The sequence below is a fragment of the Rhynchophorus ferrugineus genome, unplaced genomic scaffold (genome assembly GCF_030347505.1).
Source record: "Rhynchophorus ferrugineus isolate W39M unplaced genomic scaffold, kcgeb_rfMv2 rfM11, whole genome shotgun sequence".
Taxonomy (NCBI): Eukaryota; Metazoa; Arthropoda; class Insecta; order Coleoptera; family Curculionidae; genus Rhynchophorus; species Rhynchophorus ferrugineus.
The window spans coordinates 30,583,309-30,608,364 of NW_027472590.1; the positions used below are offsets into that span (position 1 = coordinate 30,583,309).

The 25,056-nt window shown below is 33.7% G+C and overlaps 1 protein-coding gene across 2 annotated transcripts in view; it reads right to left on the bottom strand.

Moving 5' to 3' along the window:
• The window catches only part of LOC143205184 (protein O-mannosyl-transferase TMTC2), a 456,770-nt gene that overhangs the window by 297,854 nt on the left and 133,860 nt on the right, over positions 1–25,056 (bottom strand). For both annotated transcript variants that reach the window (XM_076418306.1, XM_076418305.1), the window contains exons 4-5: positions 10,975–11,350; positions 9,259–9,681 (exon numbers count right to left, since the gene is read on the bottom strand). In XM_076418306.1, the coding sequence (XP_076274421.1) occupies positions 9,259–9,681; positions 10,975–11,350 (799 nt within the window). The remainder of the gene's footprint in view (positions 1–9,258; positions 9,682–10,974; positions 11,351–25,056) is intronic.

Genomic DNA, 25,056 nt, shown 5'->3' on the forward strand with positions numbered 1-25,056 from the left:
AAGAAATTTGTTTTTGAACACAAAAAATTAAAAGGAACACCATTTTAAATTATGATAAATTAAGAGTACTATAAATAAATAAGAGTATGAAAACTTAAAATCATATTTATCTATATTATTAATTTTATTATATTCACAATTAGACTATGAATCAAAATAGCTCAGTGGTCAATAGAAAAAATGGGAAGTATATTCTGACATATTCTGAAATAACAGTATGAAAACTTAAAATCATACTTATCTATATTATTAATTTTATTATATTTACAAATAGACTATGAATCAAAATAGCTCAGTGGTCAATAGAAAAAATGAGAATTATATTCTGACATATTCTGAAATAACAGTATGAAAACTTAAAATCATATTTACCTATATTATTAATTTTATTATATTTACAAATAGACTATGAATCAAAATAGCTCAGTGGTCAATAGAAAAAATGGGGAGTGTATTCTGAAAGAAAATGACGAAATGTTAATCTTCTTTGATAATGCTCTGTTTTATATCCTGGTGGACAAATCGAAATGGAAATGACAATAGATCTATTTTTGAAGACATTCTGCATTCCATCGCCTTATTTTGTTTTAGCAAGTAATTCACTCAAAACTCGGCATTTTCAGCTTTAAGAATGCCTAAAAATCCATGACGTTTAAAGATAAGCATTTCTTATATGTTTTCTTACTTATGGGCCAACAAAAATGCCTTATTTTAATTTAGCATTTGTTAATTTACAGCAAACAGTTTTGAAATACAAAAATTCTTTACCATTTTTATACATGGCCCCGACAAAATATTTGTAATATCGATTACCCAGTTAAAAAAGTTCGCGGAACTGGCAAACATCATTAACTCCATCATGAGGTTGCAATATTTCCCGGCTTCTTGTATACACGCACATATAGCGGTTATTCCCAAGAAAGGAGCAAAATCATCTCCATCTGACTACAGGCCCATCAGCCTTCTCAGTGCCATTTCGAAGCTTTACCGTGAGTCTACGCTCTCAACTCTTTCACAAAGGAAAACAACATCATTCCTGATCAACAATTCGCCTTTAGAGCTCACCACTCATCCGTTCATAAGCTTGGAGCAGTCCTTTTGGACCTAACCAAAGCCTTCGAGAAGGTCTGGCACGACTAGAAGACCTAACCGCTCTCATCAAGTCCTATCTTTCGGACAGATCTTTCCAGGTCAAGATCAGGAAAACACTTGCCAGTCGAAAACAAATCGATGCTACCGTACCTCAAGGTTCCCCGCCGGCTCCAGCTTATTTAACCACTTTATATCAGATCTGCCGAGAAAAAAGCACACTGACGTCGGGTTTTACGCTGACGATACTGCTTTCTCCACGGCCGCTAGGTTCGAAGTTACAATTCATTAACGTTTACAGAAGCACCTCGATCATCTGGTCAAGTGGTTCACATTCTGGAAGTTGCAAAGCAACCCCCTGAAAACCCAGGCTATCATTTTCCATAAGAAGCGTTACGCACTGCGCGTCTCGCAACTTAAGATCGATACCGCAAGATTCCGTGGCTGGACAACGTCACGTACCCAGGTCTTCACTTCAACCTGAGGTTGGGTTGGCATTCCCAAATCCAGAAAGCAATCCAGAAAGGTTCGGGGATAGCAACCCTGCTATCTTCTCTGATCTGCCCTTCTAGCAGACTTCTCATCTCCGTCAAATGTTTATTTTACAAGATGTTAATTCGGTCCGTACTCCTCTACGGATCTAGTGTCTACTTCAAGTTTGTTACACCCAACCAGATTAAATGGCTTCAAGTTTTCCAAAATAAGCTCCTCAGGAGAATATTAAACGCTCCATGGTTTGTCAGGAATAATCAAATTCATAAGAAAACTGACCCTTCAGAAATCAAGCACTTCATATCTCAATCATTCCACAAACAACAACTCAGCTCAAGTTCTTCTGAAAGCGCGCTTGTTCGCGAGCTAGTTGACATGCTGGAAGCTTAGCACCGCGTCACCGCTAAGCTGCCCCCCTCCCTTTCCAGGCTGAAACGGCCTCGTCCGTCGCTACAGTCATAACTTTTGCCCCCATACAACAGTATCCAGTTGTGTGTTAACTCAGGTTCATGAATCAATAGAATGGCCGGGTCCCCGTGCCCAATAATAAAAGACAAATTTTTTCATCATACCAAGTTTCATATATAAGAGTGGAAGAGTCACATTTTCTTGTGAAATAAGAGGTCAACGCTTGATTTACCACAAAGTGAGTTTTTTTAGTTTACTTAGTTTTTGGTGTCCCACAAATAGAAAAAACAATAATATTTTCTGAGACCCCCTGTAGTCTAAGCAACATAGTAACAACTTTAAAATCAGCACAAACCTTCCATTTGTATTCTTTGTATTGGGTTAAGTTTAAAATAAGTTTCATGTTCATGACTCTGAAATATCGGTCAGTTATATATGACTTTAAAATGTGTGAATGTTGGTGAAGCAGAGGTATTTTAATCATATGCTATAAATTCTCATGTCAAGCTTTATCTAAAGCCTGATCAACATCTAAAAATATAGCAGAACAAACTTTCTTCTAACGATTTCACTATATCAGTGATTCTGTGACTTTTATAAATGGCAAAATGTTGTTTTCTAAAACCAAATTGATGGTAATAAAATGCTTTTCTCAATGATTGGCTTTATCATTCTTAATAAAAGTTTTTCAAATACTTTGAACATTATCGATACTAGTCATATTGGCCGTAATGACGCTGGGTCATGAGATGGCTTTCCTGGTTTAGAAATAATAATTACGTCAAACACCTTCCACAGTTGTAATACATATTGTAGAATGAATGAAGCATTTACTCGATATTATCCCAGTAATAAGGTCCTAACCAGGAGCCACATTTCGCTTATCTTATTTTATAGTTCATTCTTAATTTCATTTAAAGTTGCTAACGGAATTTTCATCCTTTCCTATTCAATGGTGTAGGATAATGATTTAGTGGGGTGAGAACAAAACATGAAAGATTTAACATGTCAATTGAAAAGTCCCGAGCCTACCATAGAGAAAGATATTGTTTGGCATTGTTTTTTATTCAACATAATTCCCTTCAAGAATGATACACTGATTATAACGACCCTCCAACTTTTCGATACCATTTTTGTAGTACTATTTGTCCTTTGTTTCAAAATAGGCCTCAGTTTCGGCGATTGCCTATTCATTCGACGAAAATTTCTTCCCAGTAAGCATTCTTTTGAGATCTGAGAAAAGGAAATAGTCACTGGGGGTCAGATCACTGGATAATACGGAGGATGAGGAAGCAATTCGAAGCCGAATTCATGGATTTTGCTATCGTTTTCACTGACTTGTGACACGGTGCATTGTCTTGGTGAAGCAGCCCTTTGTTTTCTTCAAATGCGGCGGTTTTTCGGAGATTTCGTCCTTCAAACGGTCCATTAACGCTATATAATAGTCGCTCCTGATGATCCTTCCTTTCTCAGGGTAGTCAATGAAGATTATTCCATGCGCATCACAAAATACAGACGCCAAAACCTTACCAGCCGACTGTTGCGTTTTCACGCTTTGGAGCGGGTTCATCGTGTGCACTCCACTCGGATGACTGTCAATTGGACTTTGGAGTGAAATGATGGAGCCACGTTTCATCCATTGTCACACATCGATGCAAAAACGCGGGTTTGTTACGCTTAATCATCTTCAAACACTGCTCTGAGCTCGCGCGGCAACCACTATGCAGAGAGCTATCTGAAACCCAAATATTCGTGAATGATATGATGTATGCATTTAGTTGATATCTTTATAGTGTCTGCTATTTCAATCAATATCATTTTACGGTCATTCAAAATCATTTGATTTCTTTAATGTTGTCTTCGGTAACAACCTCTTTTGGGCGTCCACTGCGTTCACCGTTTTCGGTACTTATTTCATCACGTCTAAACTTAGCATACCAATCCTTGATGGTTGATTTCCCTGGAGCAGTGTCCGAAAACTCATCATCAAGCCAAGTTTTTGCTTCAACTCTATTTTTTTCCCTTCAAAAAGAAATATTTTATCAACACGCGAAATTCCTTTTTATCCACAAACTAATGCTCCGACAGCAGTCAAATTTATACACGCATCTTTTGAGGGTTAGGGCTAACTGAAAACATATGGATTTAATTCTAGTAGCGCCATCTATGTGTCAGGCCGGGGACTTTTCAATTCACCTGTTATTGAACGCAATTCTTGATTCTCCATTACCATATCATTGTTATACACTAGGGAATAATATGTTCGTATCTGAATAAAGCCGATTACTCAAACATATTTTCTCTCTGCTATTACTCGTTTTCGATGGTTCCCCCTACTCCAATAAAATTATATTAAAACCAACGTTATTTTAACGCAATCCCTATACATGAGCGACAATTATTCGACATCGGTATCGAACCGGCTTCGGCGTAATCATCCCCCGCCACCAACGTCGACGGTTATTTATAATTCACGGCTAATGGCATCCCATTAAAACGTCTCCATGGAGTAGAAACTGCCACTGTCGCGATAACTTCGATCCTCCCGATCTGCGGCGCTGCCAGTCCACTTCGACACAATGATAAATGGATGTGAAACAAAACTAAATGAGTGAACTTATATGCGGAGACATGGAATCGGGTAATTGTGTTTGCCGCGCATCGGTCCGGATCAGATTTTCGATGTAAATATTTGCCGGGTGAGAAAAAAATCACTTCGGCTCGTCCCCGACATTGACCAAAGAAGTTCCATTTTAAAGAAGCGAAATTTTCTTTTAAAAGTATTTATAGACCTCTTATAAGTACGATATTATGATTATAAAATGAAGGTTCTGTAACGAACAAGTGTTTTTAACTGTAATACTTTCAATAAAATCAATGTCGTCGAATGTATTGTCAAACTCGGAGCTGATTTTTCGTTCTCAATTACTAATTAACACTAATCCAGTTAAAAAGAGACAGAATGAAGTCTGATTCGTCCGAATATGTAATAGAGTCATTCTATAAAATTCGATTTATGTTATGTTCGTAATATTCGATACCATTCTCATAGGTCTGCAAAATTATTTAAAATATTAATGATAATAATCAGAGGTTATAAACCGGCAATCGTTCTTTTGACGCTTGTTTTAATATGTTTCTAACTGTTTAAATTATAATCCTGATTAAATATGACAGAGCCATTAAATAGATAAAGTAAGGAACTGATTGCATCTCTCTAGTCAGTTACTTTGAACATAAGTCCCCTTTTACTAACTTTGGGTTTATCTGGACTGGACCTACAGTTTAACTTGGGTTCCGAACGACGGTCCTCAGCATCAAGCCTACCGACTAGCGAGTGACTAACTTTAAAAATTATCCCAGAAGACATCCGGTCTTACCCATCCTGGTTACTGGCGTGACTGGAATCATTTTCCTTGTCGGATTTTACACTCTTGCCTAGGACAATCACAAATTTTAACTCAGTTACTGTTTTGTTACTCATTAAATATAAATTAGATATTTTTTATTTATGTAATTTATATTTTTTTTTTTAGAAACGAGCGTGAAATAGGATACATTGTAAATGACTTGACCAGAAAACACAGAAACGGAAGAGACAAGAAGAAAAGGTCAAAAGGTAGATATGCGCTCTAATGAAAAACAATATATTACTTGAATCTACTACTTGATTAATTACGTAGATTAGGCCTCCAGAAGATACAAAAACTCAAGTAAAATGCATTGCCCACTTTTCTAAAGAGACATAGTTGATTCCAAAAGACTAGAAATATCTTATAGAAACTTTTAACAACTTCTTTACACAAATTTCAATATTTGGTTGCTTTGAAGAGTCAAACCCTATAGAAATTACTAGAAAGAGATTAGGTTAGAGATTAGAGAGATTATGAAGATTTTCTAATCCCTCTTGGCCCATTCTAGATCTTAAATAATCCTAAATTAATTTGAATTTAAAGACTGAACTGTCAGTTCTAGCTTGAGAAATTGGTAGAGTTAACATATAAAATGTAATACAAAATATAAATATTTGAATTAATGACTTAAATGTTTTATTTCTATTCTATGGCGTATGTGTTTTTCGATCTATCTTTGTCGGTTAAAGTTTCACCAAACTTCCTACAATGATTAAATTGGTCTTGGTCAGAATATTTTCCAAAATTCTTAATATATCACAGAGAATCAGAAGACGATGACTCAAACTTCCATTCTCATATAAAAGAGTAATGTATAGCACAGTACAGAAGTGTATATTAACTGTTAGTTCTGTGATTTCAATCTTCTTCTTCGTTTTCGTATGAAATGTTAGGGTTGGAGACGGCAGATAATAAAATGTTACCACTGCTGTTTATAAATAATATTTGGTTTCGCAAACATTAGAATACCTAATAGTCCTAATACTATAGGACTCATCTCACTTGGTTTTTCGAACAAACTTAATCGCAACGGCATAAACCACTCCTAAAGACAATAATTGATTTCTTGCAAGTAACAAATTTATATAAAATAGAGATGAATAGCAAAAACATTTTTAACTTCTTTCATACTTCTAACATGAACCAAAATTCCGAAATCATATAAAAGTTTTTCCCTTAAATGAAAAGTATCTCCCGGTTTTCCGTTAATAAGGGTAATTTATTAACATCATTATATCCATATTTTGGCTTCATTAGCAAAGTATATTATAATTAAAAAAATGTAATTCATAAATTATTTGAAACATAAATAAACCTGAAAATAAAGGATATAAAATTTGATCCTTCCTTCACAGCAAAGCAGTTTTGAACTTCAATATATTTTAAAGAATTTTACGAAATTAATTTTGTAATATATCTATTTTTGGCACCAAGGGAGATTATATAAAACACGAAGATAACATTATTTTAAGAAGCGTGTGTTTAAGAAAACCCAGTTCTTGATAAATCTTGGTCGAATTTCGACCCATGGGCGATGACTAATACAAGTATATTGAAATAATAAAATGTATATGAATCGATTTGTATTAATTTCAGCGAAGTTTCAAATTTTTGGAAATAAATTTTACAATAACAAAACAATAAAATTAAGATATTTTTCAATAGAAAATGCATTTTCCTTTTGGTCAGGTCAATTGAAACTTTCCCGGCCTAACACATAGATGGCGCTACTATAATTAAATCTATATATTTTTTAGTTAGCCCTAATACTCAAAAGATGCGTGTATAAATTTGACAGCTGTCGGATCATTAGTTTGTGAATTATAGCATCTTGAGTGAAGCAACTTTTCTTATTGTGAAAAAATTAATAAAAAGGAATTTGTTTGATAAAATATTGCTTTTTGAAAGGAAAACACAGATGAAACAAAAACATGGCTTGATGCCGAGTTTTCAGACACTGCTCAAGAAAAATCAACCATTAAGGATTGATATGCTAAGGTTAAATGAGCACCAAAGACGATGAATGCAGTGGACGCCCAAAAGAGGTTGTTACCGACGAAAACATTTAAAAAATCCACAAAATAATTTTGAATGGCCGTAAATTGAAATTAAATGAAATAGCAGACTCTTTAAAGATATCAACTGAACGTGTGCATCATATCATTCAAGATATTTCGGTATGAGAAAGCTCTGTGCAAAGTAGGTGCTAACTTTTGACCAAAAGCAACGACGTATTGACGATTCGGAGCAGTGTTTGAAGATGATCAAGCAGAGAAAAACTTGAATTTTTCGTGGATATGTGACAATGGATGAAACATGGTTCCATCATTTCACTCCGAAGCCCAATCGACAATCATCCGAGTGTCATCGTACATCGTCATAGTCATCGTACTACAAAAATGGTGTCGAAAAGTTGGAGGAACTATGTCGAATAAAAAAACTAACTCTGCCAAAAAAAATTTGTTTTACTATGGTAGGTCGGGGACTTTCCAATTGACCTGTTGATTCCTTAATACTTAGTACTAAAATATGAGTTAAATATACAAACTATTTTAAAAAATAATAACCTACATCCAATCCAATCCAACAACAAGGAAGTTTCAACGCTTGAAAATAAATTTTACAATAATAAATAACTTAACGCTTTTTGTTTAACAGGATCAGATGCTGATTTAAATTTAAACAGTTCCAAACATAGATAAGCCTATAAATTATTCCAACTTTTAATATCTCACTTTCGGTAACTTATTATGGATACCCATACCTAATTATCAAAACATCTCCTGGGTAATACCATATGATCTGGTTAAATATTGATACAAATTCAGTTCAACATTCATTCCGCTATTTCTATGCCTCCTTTTTAGACAGAAATATATATGAATATATGTGTTCAATTCCAATTCAGTGCAACAATCGTAATGTAGAAGAAATATCCAACCCCAAAAAGATTATTAAAAAAATACAGGCAGTATAATTAAATTAGAAAATTGTTTTAAATGTTACACGTCTGAAGATTAAAAATGCCAGGTTTTTCTCCAAATAATTGTCTCAAAAATAACTGAAAGACCATGTTTTACCTTCATTCCAAACCAAAAAAAATCATTAAATAAGATGACCTAAAAATAGCTTTCCTTATTAAAATATATTAGGACAAAAAATCACGAGTCTATTAAGTTTTTTTTGTACACAAATTGTATAATGATATGATAATAATAATTTATAAGATCTCATTAAAATCAACATTTTTCTCTCCCATTGTAAAGAAGAGAAATTTATGAGAGTATGTTTTTGCCATAATAAGACACCGAAATTTTCATAAAACATATTATAAAAAAACTAGTCGATCTTACGTACTATTGCCATATCGAAAATGAAGAATTTAATACCTGATATTTCCAGCAAAAATATCTTAAAACTCACCCCAACTTTACTTTTAAAAACATAATTATAATAGTTCATTAAGGTATAGAATAATAATGTTGTTGCAATTAGCTAAATGTGAGTGATAACAGTGAAATACAAAGACCAAACTATAGACTTTAGAAGAAGATTTAGAGATGTCATGCCATATGTCAAATATATAATAATTATCATAAGAAATAATACCATAATACATAAGAATAATGACCTGTTGAATCCTTAATACTTGGTACTAAAATATGAGCTAAATATACAAACTATTTTAAAAAATAATAACCTACATCCAATCCAATCCAACAACAAGGAAGTTTCAACGCTTGAAAATAAATTTTGCAATAATAACTCAATAAAAATGAGACATTAGTCCGGCGCCGATGACGATATTTACCTAAATAACGCTCTACATAAGAATAGAAATCGTAGACGAACTTACCTTTAGGAGGATTATACGGGATGGCGCTCCTATACAGGGTCTCCTCGTTCTTCCAATCGTTGTTTCGATAAAATGTCTTTCCACCGAACCCTAATAGCACCAAGAACAATCCCGCACCACAGATACCACTGAAATGTCGCCGTCCGAATACTTTCGCACACATGAATCCGACCAACAAACAAAAACCGGCACTGGGCACGTACAGGACCCGCTCCGCGACGACGAATCCAACGTAAAAAAACAAGTTACTGGCAGGTACGAAGGGCAGCGTTATCAGCGAGAGAGCGAACAGGACGGCGGCTGCCGCGGTAGGTCCCTGTCTCTTTCCCGGGCAAGAACAGGTGGGGGTGTTGTTGTTGTTGTTCGCCGTCCGGCAATTTTGCGAGTGGTTTTCCGAAATTTTGCTGCAGCAGACTGTACATCCTAAAAAAACAATAAACATTTTTTATTGATCATTTTTTTATCGCCTGGTGGCTTCAGTTGTGTATAGACTTATTTAAAATAGATAGATCTATATTGATGTCAAATCTTAGTTCCAGTTGGTTCAAGAATGAGACTCATAATGTGTCCATCTTGCCATTTTTTTAAAGTATAGTCAAGTATTTCAACAAGAAAAGAATATATTCGAAGGACTTAACACTTTTTGTTTAACAGGATCAGATGGTGATTTAAATTTAAACAGTTCCAAACATAGATAAGCTTATAAATTATTCAAACTTTTAATATCTCACTTTCGGTAACTTATTATGGGTCTTAATCCCTACTTAATTATCAAAACATCTCTTGCGTAATACCATATGATCTCGTTAAATATTGATACAAATTCAGTTCAACATTCATTCCGCTATTTCTATGCCTCCTTTTTAGAGAGAAATATATATGAATATATGTGTTCAATTCCAATTCAGTGCAACAATCGCAATGTAGAAGAAATATCCAACCCCAAAAAGATTATTAAAAAAATACAGGCAGTATAATTAAATTAGAAAATTGTTTTAAATGTTACACGTCTGAAGATTAAAAATGCCAGGTTTTTCTCCGAATAATTGTCTGAAAAATAACTGAAAGACCATGTTTTACCTTGATTTAATTAACAAAAGGACCAAAAAAAACTCATTAAATAAGATGACATAAAAATATCTTTCCTTATTAAAATATATTATGACAAAAAATTACGAGTATATTAAGTTTTTTTTGTACATAAATTGTATAATGATACGATAACAATAATTTATAAGATCTCATTAAAATCAACGTTTTTCTCTCCCATTGTAAAGAACAGAAATTTATGAGAAAATGTTTTTGCCATAATAAGACACCGAAATTTTCATAAAACATATTATAAAAAACTAGTCGATCTTACGTACTATTGCCATATCAAAAATGAAGAATTTAATACCTGATATTTCCAGCAAAAATATCCTAAAACTCACCCCAACCTTACTTTTAGAACATAATTATAATAGTCATTTTAGTAATAGTCAGATTTAGAGATGTCATGCTATATGTCAAATATATAATAATTATCATAGGAAATAATAATTTTAAATATATATATATATATATATATATATATATATATATATATATATATATATATATATATATATATATATACTGTATGTTTAAAATGTCACTGCAATGCTATATATACTTTCAATCAGTAAAAACAGGAGATATGCAACAACTCGAACTCATCAACGTTTAACGACTCACCTGAATTAACAACCAACTTCTTCTGAACAGCATTGATGTTTTCACATCTCAGTGTCTGTACACTTTTTACACTTTTGTACACTATATACATGAGAACCGAATAGAAAGCACAAGAATATAACACTCTGGGATCTCGAACACTTTTGATTCTGGGAATGGCGTCCATACTCCAGTCGAAGCTCAGATCGCTGGGGTATACCAGCATCCAGAAATTGAAGACGGCCAAGTACGAGAACGTCAACAGTCGCGTGACGAAGCTCGCTTCTTTGGCCGTGGGATTGTCCGCCGTGGAGAACTGCGGAGCCTTGTTCTGGAGCCTGAGACTCAATATGGCGACGAGGGCGACAAAAAGTACCAAGAGACTTCGATTTTGTTTCTGTAACAAAACAAAGACACGTGTTATTTAGATATTCACTTAATTTTTTTTGCGTTTCTGTCTATAAATTGTACTAAATCGTTTTAAAATGTTTAACAAAGAAAAGAAAAACAAATCAAAACACAACTATATATGTTTATAAAATATATGTCTCTAAATTTAATACGTATCTTTGAAAATCACAGATGCCGTGTTGATTTGTCAAATATAGCTTTATTTTATGATTCGTGGACTTCCTTTATTAAACCGTGTATGTAAATATTGTATTAATAAACATTCTCACCTGTAAAATAGACAAACAACATTTAATCTTGTTAAAATTATTGTATTCTTTACTTAATTTTCAAACAGAAGCGTCTAGTTCAGACGTCAATACAATAGATTGTTAGTGCTCTTCCAACCAATAGAAAACCAGACCGCAATTCCATAGGTAACTCAGCAAACCTATCACTTGCATAATATGGGCTGTAAACGCGTTGAAATCGACTTTTCAAGGAATTTAATTAAACCGTTCGATTATCCATGACAAAATCTGTAAAGCCTTTCGATTGATGCATTTGAATATCTGTGACGTAGTTTTCTTGTCCTTTATTATTGTGTGCCTTTATTTTACCTTTAAAAACGAAACACAGGAATATTAAGGAGTAAGGCTGGTTGCATTTTCGAGAAATAATATACACTAATATATTTTAAATTATTTAGATCTAATGACTACTCCATTAATTCTACCTTTAAATGGATGTGTTAAATTAGTTTCCATAAGGAATTGTAGGTTAGGATTAGATTTATATATTTAATAAAACTTGTTGATGTTATGCAACCCTATATATAATGGCCGGTAAAACAGATTTCAGGCAAATTAACAATTTTTATGGGAATATGAGTAGAATTATCTAAATACAAGACTTTTAAATATAGAATACAAAATTGGTTCCTAAATTACGGTAACATATACAATTTTGGGATGATAGATATCAAAATTAATAGTAGTAAGTAAAATGAAATACTGGATATATGCGAAAAAAATACATACATTTTTTTTATTATATCAGGCTGTGTATTCCTGGAAATAGTCTATTAAATTATATGGTACACACAACGGCCGAGTTAATGGGGGCAAAGTTTTACGACCCTATAGTTGGGTGATAGATAGATAGGACTCGTAAGACCAATAAATTCGTTTCCTATTCACTTCTGATCTGAATTCGTTAAATTTATTATACTGTATAGGTCTTAATTGCTTTTTTAGACTGTCTTCCGTTTCTCCCTTTTCTTTTTAGATCTTGTCTCTTTATTTACAACTAATGCCGTGTAATATATTTAAAACAACTTGTGTACCGTTTACATTCATATCAACATTGACGTTCAGCAATTTGGAAACAAAAAGGTAACTTAAAAAACGACAATAAATAAATAAGTTATGATTTTTTATACATTTATTAAACTTCAACTAACATTTCTTCATAACATTCTTGTTTTGTAATTACTTAAAAAATACAAATAAATGTACTCTTGCTTTTTAATTTTCGTTTTCTTATTTAACTACTCTAATGTCTTTCACTCATTTTATAGTTATTCCCATAAATGTGCTTCAATTAATTCTTCATTTATCTATGAAGCTCTTCCCATACTAATATTATATATCCACTTGTGATGGCATTATCATTATTTGTAAACTTTCTTAGTTTCGTTTTTCCTGTGGGAACCCCTAACGTAATTTTGACGAATGCTTAAGATCACTGTCTTGTTGGAAAACAGAAATTAGATTCAGCCCAGAGGGAATTATATTTTCTTGAAATATTTTAAGAAACTTCAGTCAGCTTACCATCAATATTAATCATATGTCAAGGCTTCAAACTTGCTTAACAATCGGTATAGGGCAAGCTTCTGAAACACTTGGAGAATGACAAAACTCACACGTAACATTTACTTAAAAATATAGAACATTTTGGTGAGTGAACTAGAGGTATTTTATCTCTTTTTTATTTTGAGAAGTTAATCTATGCCAGAATTTTTAATTTACACATATCTATGTAATTTATGTTATATTCAAAGATATTTGCCTCTTATCTTAAGAGCTAATGATAGCTAAAATAATGTTTACACACATTTATTCCCATAATAATAACATGTGGTAAATTTCAGTTAAAGGGGTATTCCAGTAAAAATTTAACCTGTTAAAAATACGCTTTTTTTTAACATTTAAATTATATAGCTCTTTTAATGACGTAGCATTTGAAGTTCCATTCGAACAGTTTACTTATAATATTTATACAATCTTCTATAGTATCGAAAAAAGTCGAACAATTTTTTTAGCTAAATTACAACTGCTTGAAAAAAAATGTCCTGTTGGCGTTTTTTTAAATAAAAAAATCCAGTTTAGTTGAGGGTATACAACGTTGGGCTACAGCTCTTTTAATGACGTAGCATTTGAAGTTCCACTAGAACAGTTTACATATAATGTTTATACAATCTTCTATAGTATCGAAAAAAGTCGAACAATTTTTTTAGCTAAATTACAACTGCTTGAAAAAAAAATTTATGTCCTGTTTGCGTTTTTTTTAAATAAAAAAATCCAGTTTAGTTGAGGGTATACAACGTTGGGCTGCAGCTCTTTTAATGACGTAGCATTTGAAGTTCCATTCAAACAGTTTACTTAAAATGTTTATACAATCTTCTATAGTATCGAAAAAAGTCGAACAATTTTTTTAGCTAAATTACAACTGCTTGAAAAAAAAATTAATGTCCTGTTTGCGTTTTTTTTTAAATAATAAAATCCAGTTTAGTTGAGGGTATACAACGTTGGGCAAAAGTCCCGCTACCATTTTGATTGCCTTTAACTTTGCTCAAAGAAAAGATAAGTAAGTTTAGTTTTCATAAAAAGTTTATTTGGTCTTTACGTTTTTTTTTTTCTTTTGTTATCATTTCAAAATTATATTGGCTAAATGCTGACCGCGATTCGCTATGCAACTTTCGGCTCTTTTTAAGGCATTTTTCATGACATCCTCCAACATCTGAGGCTGAATTTCTTCAATTTCGTGACGAATAGTGTCTTTGAGATGTTGAATCATTTAGGTCTTATTCACATAAACTTTTTATTTTTAAAAAACCCATAAAATAAACTCTGGTGCTGTTAAATCCGGAGATCTGGCTGGCCATGCTAAATCACCACTTCGCGAATTTAGTCTTCGTGGAAACACGTCATTAAATAAATGAATTGTTGAGCTATGTGTACTGTGGCCCCATCTTGCTGAAACCACATGTCCTTTAGTCCTTACTCTTCTATTTCAGGCACAAGAAAATTTCGAATCATGTCTTGGTACCGTTCAGCAGTAACAGTAACTGCAACACCTTTGTCATCTTCAAACAAATAAGGACCAATAATGTTCTCAGCATAAAAACCACATCATACAGTTGTGTTTAGTGGATGCAATGCTGTTTTATGGATTAACTGAGAATTTTGTGTTCCCCCAAACCGACTGTTTTGTTTATTGACGTGCCTACTGAGAAGAAAATGGGTTTTATCGCTCATTATCAATTTAGACCAAAAATCTTCAGTTTCACCAGACAGTCTTAGGATTGCACTACTGATAAGGACCTCTCGATAGCAATTTTTGAACTAATTGAATTTTGAACATTTTCAAAGTTCGCCTTAAACTGCGTGCAGAAATGTGCAACTGGGCACCACGTCTCCGAATTGATGTTTTTGGAGACTCTGCAATACTATGGCCCACCAGAGCCACATTTTCAGTGTTACGAGAAGTCTGTTGTCTTCCAGAACGAAGCCTGTCTGTTGTCGTACCGTATTGTCGAAAATTCGCAAATACACGATAAATTGCGGTTTTGTGAAGCACTGGACAATTAGGATAATTTGGTGGATGGAGTGGCAATATCGGAACGATTATTTTTAATAAATATTGTCACTATGTCTGCTCGTTCTTGTGGCGTATTTTTATCCATAATAAAATTTGGACGTCTACATAACACAGTGGATAAGACGAAACTGAGTTAAACTTAACTTAACATAGGCCCCATATGTTATTTTTAAAAGACTAAGTATTAAAAATATAAAATAATTTTTTCATATTTTTAACATAGGATAGCCCTTTAATCATTGTTTTAGTTATGAGATATATTAACCACACAACATTTGTTTTTATATACATTGAGCATTTGAGTAACAACTAACATTTCTAGATAGAAATATTAGCTAACCCCATAGCATATTCCGGATTCTTTTTGTTTTATTACGCTCTCTAGAAAAACGTGGCAATCAAGAGACGGTATATCATACGAGAATCAGTTTAATGCAAATAACTTTCCACCATCCCCTTGTTAGGGCTATCTCGGAATGACCTAAAACGGCGTCGTATATTCATGTGTGAAGCAGGGGAACAGATAGGGAAGTGAGACTCTGGCTGGCAAGGCATAAAATCGGGCTGATTAAATTGGCATCCACGCTCAATTATGTCATATTTTACGGACGATGTGGCCAGCGGAGATGGTGAATGAGAGAACTGGGACTGGACCTCGGCCTGGCTTTGTTCTGGTCACGGACGGTGAACTGAGAAAATGTTACAGAAACTTCGAGTATATATACACAGTATTCGAACTTGATAAACTTTATTATGCGAAAGCTCTTGAAATATTAAGAGTTTTAAGCAAAAATTAGTTGTATGATTATATTATATAACATTCATATAATTCATTCAACTCACCACATAACACTACACAAGATCAGATGGTCAGATTCTGGTCTTAGATGGTACATGAGGATGGAGTCTTTCCTCATGCCCCTTTGCAATTCTCTTGATTTCTTGCCTAAGTGTAGGTATCTGAAGGTCTCGATGTAGGTAATCAGTCCCATAGTAAATACTACGCACTACGCAACTAAATGTGCCCACAATATCTCTCTTTGTTCTAAAAAATTTGTATTTTGTTTATGTTACTCTTTGCAGAACATCCCCATAATTGAACTCCGTATGTCCATATAGGTTTCAGTATTTGCTTATATAATAGCAATTTATTATGTACTGATAAATGTGATTTACTTCCAATTAGTCAGAACATTTTGCTATATTTCAATTCCAGTTTTTCTCTTTTCTTCTTTATATGTTCCTTCCTTCGAAGTTTTCCGTGAAGATTCATTCCGAGATATTTAGCGTTTTGCTATATGGAATGATAGTTTTACTTAATATTATTGGTGCTTGTCGGTCTGATTGTAGGTGAACTGCACATGCACAGAATTACTTTCGGTAATTTTTATTCTCCAAGCTTGTGTCCGATTATTTATATTGTCACTTGCCTGTTGTATTTTTCATGTGGTTTCTTCACTATTGTCTCCGACAGCTATAATCGCAGCATCATTGGCAAATGTAGCCATCGTAATATTCTCCATTTGTGGTGTAGAGTAGATAAAGCATTGGCCCCAGTACACTTCCCAGTGGTACATCCGCTTTAGCTACTTTTATTGTAGAGTAGGCAGGTTCTTGTTTAACTCTAAGGTACATTCTGGCTATAACGTACGATTTTAATAGTTCAATGTGTTGGTTTGGTAACATTTTCTGTAGTTTATGAATAAGGCCTTCGTGCCAAACCTTATCGAAGGTTTGTGCAACATCTAAGAATATGGTTGAGAATACTTTTTTATTTTCGTAGGCTTTTCAATAACATGTATTATTCTGTGAACCTGGACAATTGTTGAATGTTTGTTGATAAACCCAAACTGGTGTGTTGGTATTAGTATTTTTCTTTCTGTGGTCGGTTTTATTCTTTTCAAAAAGAGTTTTTCAAAATCCTTAGATATTACTGGACGCAGTGATATAGGTCTAGAGGCTTTTATTTCGTTTGGTGACTTTCCAGGATTTGGGATCATTATAATTTCCGCCATTTGCCAAATGCCGGCGACATGTCTTAATCTAAATGCTGATCAAGTTGCTGAGTTTTATCATTCCCTTTCATGGTAGTTTTTGCGATACTTCTCCTATTACTAAATCATAGCCTGGTGATTTCCTTAGATTAATGTCAGTTTTAATGACTTTGATTAACTCTTTCGGCGCGACTAATTAAATCATCGAATTTTCAGCTTCTGCCTAGAAAATTATATTCAATAGGCCTCCTATAGGTGAACTGTGTAGAGATGAGCGCTTTAGATATTTCGTAGCTTTCCAGAGTGAATAATCAGTTTCTTTATCATCTGTTAAATTTCTCAGATAGTCATTTGTGGATTCGTTTATAATTTCCTGTGTTTCCTTTTTCAATCTTTGGGTTTTATTCTTTAAAGTATTTTTATTTTAAGGTGTTCTGTTTTGTTGTCATTTTTTCATTTTTTTTTTATTATTCGTTTTCAGCTACCATTTCCTGTACTTCTTTTGGATAATTAATTCCTTTAATTGTACTCTTAATTTCTGGAGAATTATTTCAAGCAACTTGTTGAATATCTACTACGAATTTTTCTGCTTCCAAATCTATTTGTTCAGTTGTCTTGAGGGGTACATTTAGCTTAATTCGTTTGTTTAATTCTTCAACAAACCCTTCCCAGTCTGTTCTCTTGTTTGTTAACGTTGGGTTTCTTTATTTTCTTATTTTCTTCTCGCTCAACATCAGAATCACTATACGGCGAAAGAAAATGGAAAAAATCGAATAAACGACAATATGTTTGTGAAGGTCTATCTCTATGGGGGCAGAATATAGGGGAAGAGAGAAAGATTAGAAAATTTCGAATGGTAACAATAAAATAGATATACAATAATAAGCTGGAACAAGAAACAGAAAAAATCAGGACTGCATAAGATTACTCATTGGACATAGTAAGTATGTATTATGTTAACGATAAGACGCTCCTAAATCCCAGCTTCGAATGTCCCTCGTGCCTTAAATCATATTAATTTACATCGGGGGACTTTTTCTTGGCCCATTCCGCTCGACAAGCGTTCGACCGACTTCTATCTGCGAATTTATGGCCAATTTATTTTCGCCAAATAAACGCTATCGTGCAGTCGCAGCACTACGGACGCGTATCTGTTTGTCCAGACCGTGCGCGACGGGAGGGCGAGGGGAAAGCTTTGCGATCTGCGGGAAATGATGGATGGCGCGAAGGAGTGTCCTGCTTCTGGCGCGATATTATCACACTATCCGGATTCTCGATAGTCGTCTGTTTTCGTGGCTTTCGTCGTTTATACACCCCGGCGTGTCCCGTGGGACTTTTAATTGTCTCCCCTTTTTCCCCGTTATATATGGCGATAGATAGAATATACTGGTCGGTTATTAATTTTGTTGGGCTTATTTCTCTTGTCGAAATAATTTGCATTCATCGTAATACATTTTCGTAAGACCATAAGTTACTTCTAAAGCTTTTTTCCGAATTTGAAGGTATATTGTGAAGAAAGCGGTTCAATGTATAGTGGACTAAACAAATGATGGATGTATTTTTAAGCTGAAAAAAAACTCAGTCAATACACCATTATCTCTACAAAACAATAATTTAGTTACTTTTTTTCTTATATAACAACACATATATAATTTCCTTGTCATTAGATCACTAGGGTCTCTTTGTTTAGTTTTATATTTTGTTTACTTGATCCAGGTCTATTTTTGTTAGCAAATTTAATTATTTCATAGTATTACTATACGCTGTTCTTACATCTTAGCATAATGCTATTTAATTTCTTCTTCTCGGAATTTCACATTCTTTGACTTTCACTCTCAACAAATTCTAGCTACATCTTAGCTATAAAATAAAATTTAAAACATATTCTACTTATTACCACTTACTATAACTTTTGCTACCATTCCTGATGGACAAACCTCATTAATGACTTGACTACTTCCCACACAATAAGAAACATTTTCTTCTCTGTTCTTGTTACAATCAAATTTTGGCATGTGTTGATATCTATTCCAGATCGTTGAAAATGGTGTGTTAGAAACGTGTTCTGTCTGGAATATATAACTTTTAAAAATGTAATCTTACATTCTGTACTTACCCTTGTCCTTTCATATTTTAAAATCAATGTATGTTAGACCACCAATAATAATACAATAATTTAATTATTATTACTATAGAATTAGTAATGTAAAACGAAATCTAAATATTCGAGATTTTTTTTGTTGTTATGATCTGATCGACCATACCGATCGACTGGAAAAGAATGAACCGTCGCTAGAGAAGGAAAACAATATAGTTTCATATAGTTTCTTTTTTTCTATAATTTACTCTATGCAGGAGAATGGGCATGTGCCAAATCCGGAGATGTTGTGGAGATATGTATCCTCACAACAACTGCACGTCCGTAGAAGGTTTACATACAACAGAAACTTCGGATATTCTACCGTATTAGAATTCGAACTGGCATCGGGCAGCGGATGGGTCAATTTCAATGAAAATAGTGCCTAAAATATTTGTTTATATATTATAAATCACCGACCTCTCAGGTATTCCTGGTTGCTATATTTGTGCGTATTTCGTTTAATTGGAACTAACTTATTTATATAGCATATTACACTAAGATTTTAGAGCCACATCGGGGAACTTTATAATTCAATATTTTACGTTAGAGAAAATCATCAAGCTATTTCTAGACGACGAAGGCGGAATAATTAAAATGACGCCTGCGAAAGGTAAATTAGAACAGTTCTCCCATTATTTCCGACTCATTGGCTTAACCGTTGTCAATTAAGGCCAATTCCATTCAGTGAATACACTAATACGTCAGGGCCGTTGTATGCCTGACACATTATCTAGGTTCCGAGTAATAAGTTTCATAAATGATGAAGATGTATCTACGTAATTTTAAATAAGAAATATTTTATTGATTTCTAGTTGTCCTAACATATTTTCTGCACCCTCGGCCTTTTCAAGTAAATAGACAGGCAAAGAATGCTTATATATCATAACTTAGGACTTACTATATAGAATATGATAGAGTACTATTTAAGCCTTTTGTATATTATCTCAGCTTGTTGGCTTATAGTGCTTATAGCACAATTGTTAGTACAATTTCGTTATTATAAAATAATTACATTAATGTTTTATTCTACCAAAGCAATGAAAGAAAGTCATATATTAAAGGTTTATAACAAGTCAACAGAAAAGTCCCCGGCCTGATACTAGATGGCGCTACTAGAATTAAATCCATATGTTTTTTAGTTAGTCCTAGCCTGCAAAATATGCGTGATAAATTTGACCGCTGTCGGATCATTAGTTTGAGAATTATAGCATTTTGAGTGAAGCAACTTTTTTTACTTTCAAGGAACTTCGCGTGTTGATAAAATATTCCATTCTGAAGGGAAAAAATATAGATAAAGCAAAAACTTGGCTAGATGCCGATTCTGGACACTGTTCCGGGAAAATCAACCAGCAAGGATTGGTATGCTAAGTAAGACCTGTTGAAATGAGCATCGAAGACGGTGAACGCGGTGGATGCCCAACAGAGGTTGTTACCGAAGAAAAACAAAATCCACAAAATGATTTTGAATGACCGTAAATTGAAATTAAATTAAATAGCACACACTCTAAAGATATCAACTGAACGTGTACATCATATCATGGACGAATATTTGGGTATGAGAAAGCCCTGTCCAAAGTGGCTGCCGTCCGAGCTCGTTTTTGACCAAAAACAATGACGAGTTGATGATTCGGAGCAGTGTTTGAAGATGATCAAGCAGAAAAAAACTTGAGGTTTTCCTCGATATGTGACAGTGGATGAAACATGGCTCCATCATTTCACTCCGAAGTCCAATCGACAGTCATCCGAGTGTACTGCACACGATGAGCGTGCTCCAAAGCTTGGGAAAATGCAATAGTCGGCTGGCAAGTTTATGGCGTCTGTATTTTGGGATGCGTATGGAATAATTTTCATTACATAGCGTTATTGGACAGTTTGAAGGACAAAATCGCCGAAAAACGGACGCAATTGAAGAAAAATAAAGTGTTGCTTCACAAAGACAAAACACCGTGTCACTAGTCAGTGAAAACGATTACAAAAATCCATGAATGGGACTTCAAGTTGTTTCCTCATCCACCGTATTCCCCAGATCTGGCCCACAGCAACCATTTCCTGTTCTCAGATCTCAAGAAATGCTCGCTAGGAAGACATTTTCGTCGAATAAATAGGTGATCAACGAAATTGAGGCCTATTTTGAAGCAAAGGATGACTCGTACTACAAAACTGGTATCGGAAAGTTGGATGGTCGCTATAATCAGTGTATCATCCTTGAACGGAATTATGTTGAATAGAAAAGCTAATTTTGCCAAAAAAATGTGTTTTACTATGGTAGGTAGTAAAAATAAAATAATAAGAAAAATCCCTTGGGGAATATATCTTTTCAAAATAAAAAAAAAGAAATATCGGTTGTCTGCAACATTCTGATATTAAACATATATTGATTGTTGCGAGGAGAATATGACAGAACACACCGCAAACATTAGAATATACACGCGCCAACTCGATGTAACAGCGTTTCCATTAGGACACGTGAACGACACCGAACGCGGAAAATAAAACATAAAAGCCGAAACGCCATACGCCGCTACGATCGAACCCGGGGCATCAGTCGATTTGGAAAAATCATAAACCTTATGTTTGCACTGTCAGTTATACTGCCAATTTGATCAGTCAACAGTGAAGAAAATGGTAACAGACTTCGATAATATTTTTCCAACTTCGCGACGTTTCTCGACGGCTTAACTTAAATTACGAGACTCCCCCCCACCCCTCATGGCCTTCATCGTTCGCCCCTCTGAACGGTCAGGAAACCGAAAATGTTTTACTCCAATTAGTTCCTCCATGTTTTTTATATGATGTTCCGGTGATTGGAAGTCCTAGTAATTATTAAATGTTTTAATATTTTCAGTTATTGCAATAAAATATGCATCTAACTTATTTTATATATAAAATTATCATGTCACAATGTTCGTTCCCATACTCCTCCGAAAAGGGCTTGATCGATTCCTATGAAATTTTTTATGCATATTCAGTAGGTCTGAGAATCGGCTACTAAGGGGTGTCACCTAAAAAAATTCGTTTTTATTTTTTGGATATTTTTTTTTTATTATGTGGCATTAAAAATACGTACAACCCTGAATTTTTACTTTTCTATCACCAACACCTGCTTTTTAATAGCCATTTTAATAATTTTATCACATTTTATCATGCTCGATAACATTTAATTAACAATTATTATCACTTGGTAAGTTATCACCTCCATGTGTCTACCGGTGTCACTTCTTACCTCTTTCTCTCAAACAATAGCCTTCTCTCACTCCCTCTACAGTTTTCGATTATTATTAGTATTTATGCGTTAAATATAATAGTTAAATATTTTTGCTATCTCAGTGTAACTCTCATAACAAATATATTCTCAAGTAACTTTATTATTCATTTATTAATAACTAATATTATTCAATATAATTTATTATTAACAACTAATAAAACTATTAATTTTGAGTATAATTCGCAAGATCAGTTAATTAAGTGATTTACATAACCTCTAAAACACTCAACACGTGCCACGATCTCCAGCAAACAACGGCTATTGAGTTGTAAGTATAAATTATTTTTAAATTATTTTTATACATCACTACATAGTATAAAACAAAGTCGCCTTTTCTGTCCTTATATCCCTATGTGTGCTTAAATCTTTAAAACTACGCAACGGATTTTGATGCGGTTTTCAATAGATAGAGTGATTCAAGAAGAAGGTTTATATGTATAATACATGCATAATATACCAAGGCAACATTGCTAATTTTAGAGGTTTCTAACGTGATGTCGTAAATTAACCTATTTTTTAGGCTTATTTAGCAATTAGCAAAAACGCTGCCTAACCCTACGAGTTAGATCAAATTAATGTACTACAGTATTGTACACCATAAAAAGGTCTACAAAAAAGTCCGCGATGGTATATGTTTATCTTTTAGGGATAACCCGCATTAACCATTTTTATTGTTTACTTTTTACGTGAGAAAATGGCTTATTTACGAATCTATTTTAAGCAATACGGCATTAATCCTTATCGAATTAAGTACCTTAAATACAGTGTGCAATTAATATAGATCAATATGGTTCCTTACAGCATGTAAATTAAACAAATATTTTCGGAGATGTTACAAATTTAAAATTTGCGTTTAAAAATGTGTAATGTAATAAAAATTGTATGAATTTAGATATTCCAAAAATAGCAGGAAATCTTCATAGTAAGTATAGGGGAAGAGGAATTGTTTTACTCCAAATTTAATGCGTGCAGGCCAAGGGCAGTAAGGAATGAACCAAAAATACTGGATCGATTTTAATCATGTTTTCATTGAGTGACATAGGCATATATATTTTATGCCCGTGCAAAGTCGGAGCGGGCCGCTATGTTTTTATATACAACGTTCATATTTTTTCTGTAGTGTATTTAATTTAGTATCAGCATTGCACCCGTGCGAAGCCGGGGCGGGTCGCTAGTTTATTATAAAATCAAAAATTATTCTTTCTTATTTACAATGAAAATATTGTTGGGAATGGTTAACAACTAATTCAGTCTATGTTTGTTAATATTTTACGTACTTGTACAACACAAAAATATATTGAGACAAGTTATAATTACTTTTACAATGTTATTTTGAAAATTGTGGAACGGATAATTAAAGCAGTTTAATCGTATGATTTAAAATATATATGGTCTTATTATGGTAAAATCGAAGGGCTAAAAAGACAGCTTAAGTATGTATTACCAATATAATAAAACAAGCATGATAATATCTCGTCTATAAAATCTAATCCATCTTGTTGGTCTATAAATTGTATTATATTATTTTGTATTGATTAAGTGAAATAATAGTTTTTTGCCCGCTTGGTGGCGCACTGGTAAGGGCGATAGGATGGTCTTAGCTTACTGACTGGCGAGTGACTAACTTAGAAATCATCCCAGAAGACATCCGGTCTTACCCAGCCTGGTTACTGGCGTGAATGGGATCATTTTCCTTGTCGGATTTTACACTCTTGCCTAGGATAATCACAAATTTTAAACAATCACAAACATAAATTTACGACTATGCCCTAGCAGTGTCGAGACCGCGGCTATCGCAACAGTAGGGAGACCGTCCTATCTCCTTTACCACTGCGCCACTAAGCCAGCATTCCAATATTTTGTTGATTATTGAAATTTAATAGATAGAAAAATTTAATTAAATGTAATTTAAAGAAAAATGGTTGAGTTTGGATTAGGTCCTTCAAGACCAAAGCCCTTGTATTTTTCCGGCGGGAGAAGAAGAAGTAGGAACGAGGGCGGCGATTCGGGACAACCATTATTTCTCTATGAAAGTAATTAGTAGTTTCCCTTTTTCCGGTTCCTGTAATTTATCAGGAGCAAATTTTAAGTCTTACCGAGGCGAAACAATTAGCAAAGCCACCGAGCAATGTCTATTCGGTCCCGCTCGACACTAATTAAAAACAATCGATCTTGGCGACGGAATACATTACATACCACGCCACACCACGAAATTTATACGGTTGTTTCTCAAAAGAGTCTCTCATATTGAGAACGTGAAAGTTCCAGAAATTAAAAGTGATATTTCTAAACATAAAAACTGTTATGACATTCTGTTATTATTTAGAAATTAATATATTTAGAAATTTTTATTAGAAATGAGTCGATTTGTTTTGAATAGTTTTGAACCTGACCAACCAAAAGTTGTTAATAAGATAAATCCAAATCAGCAG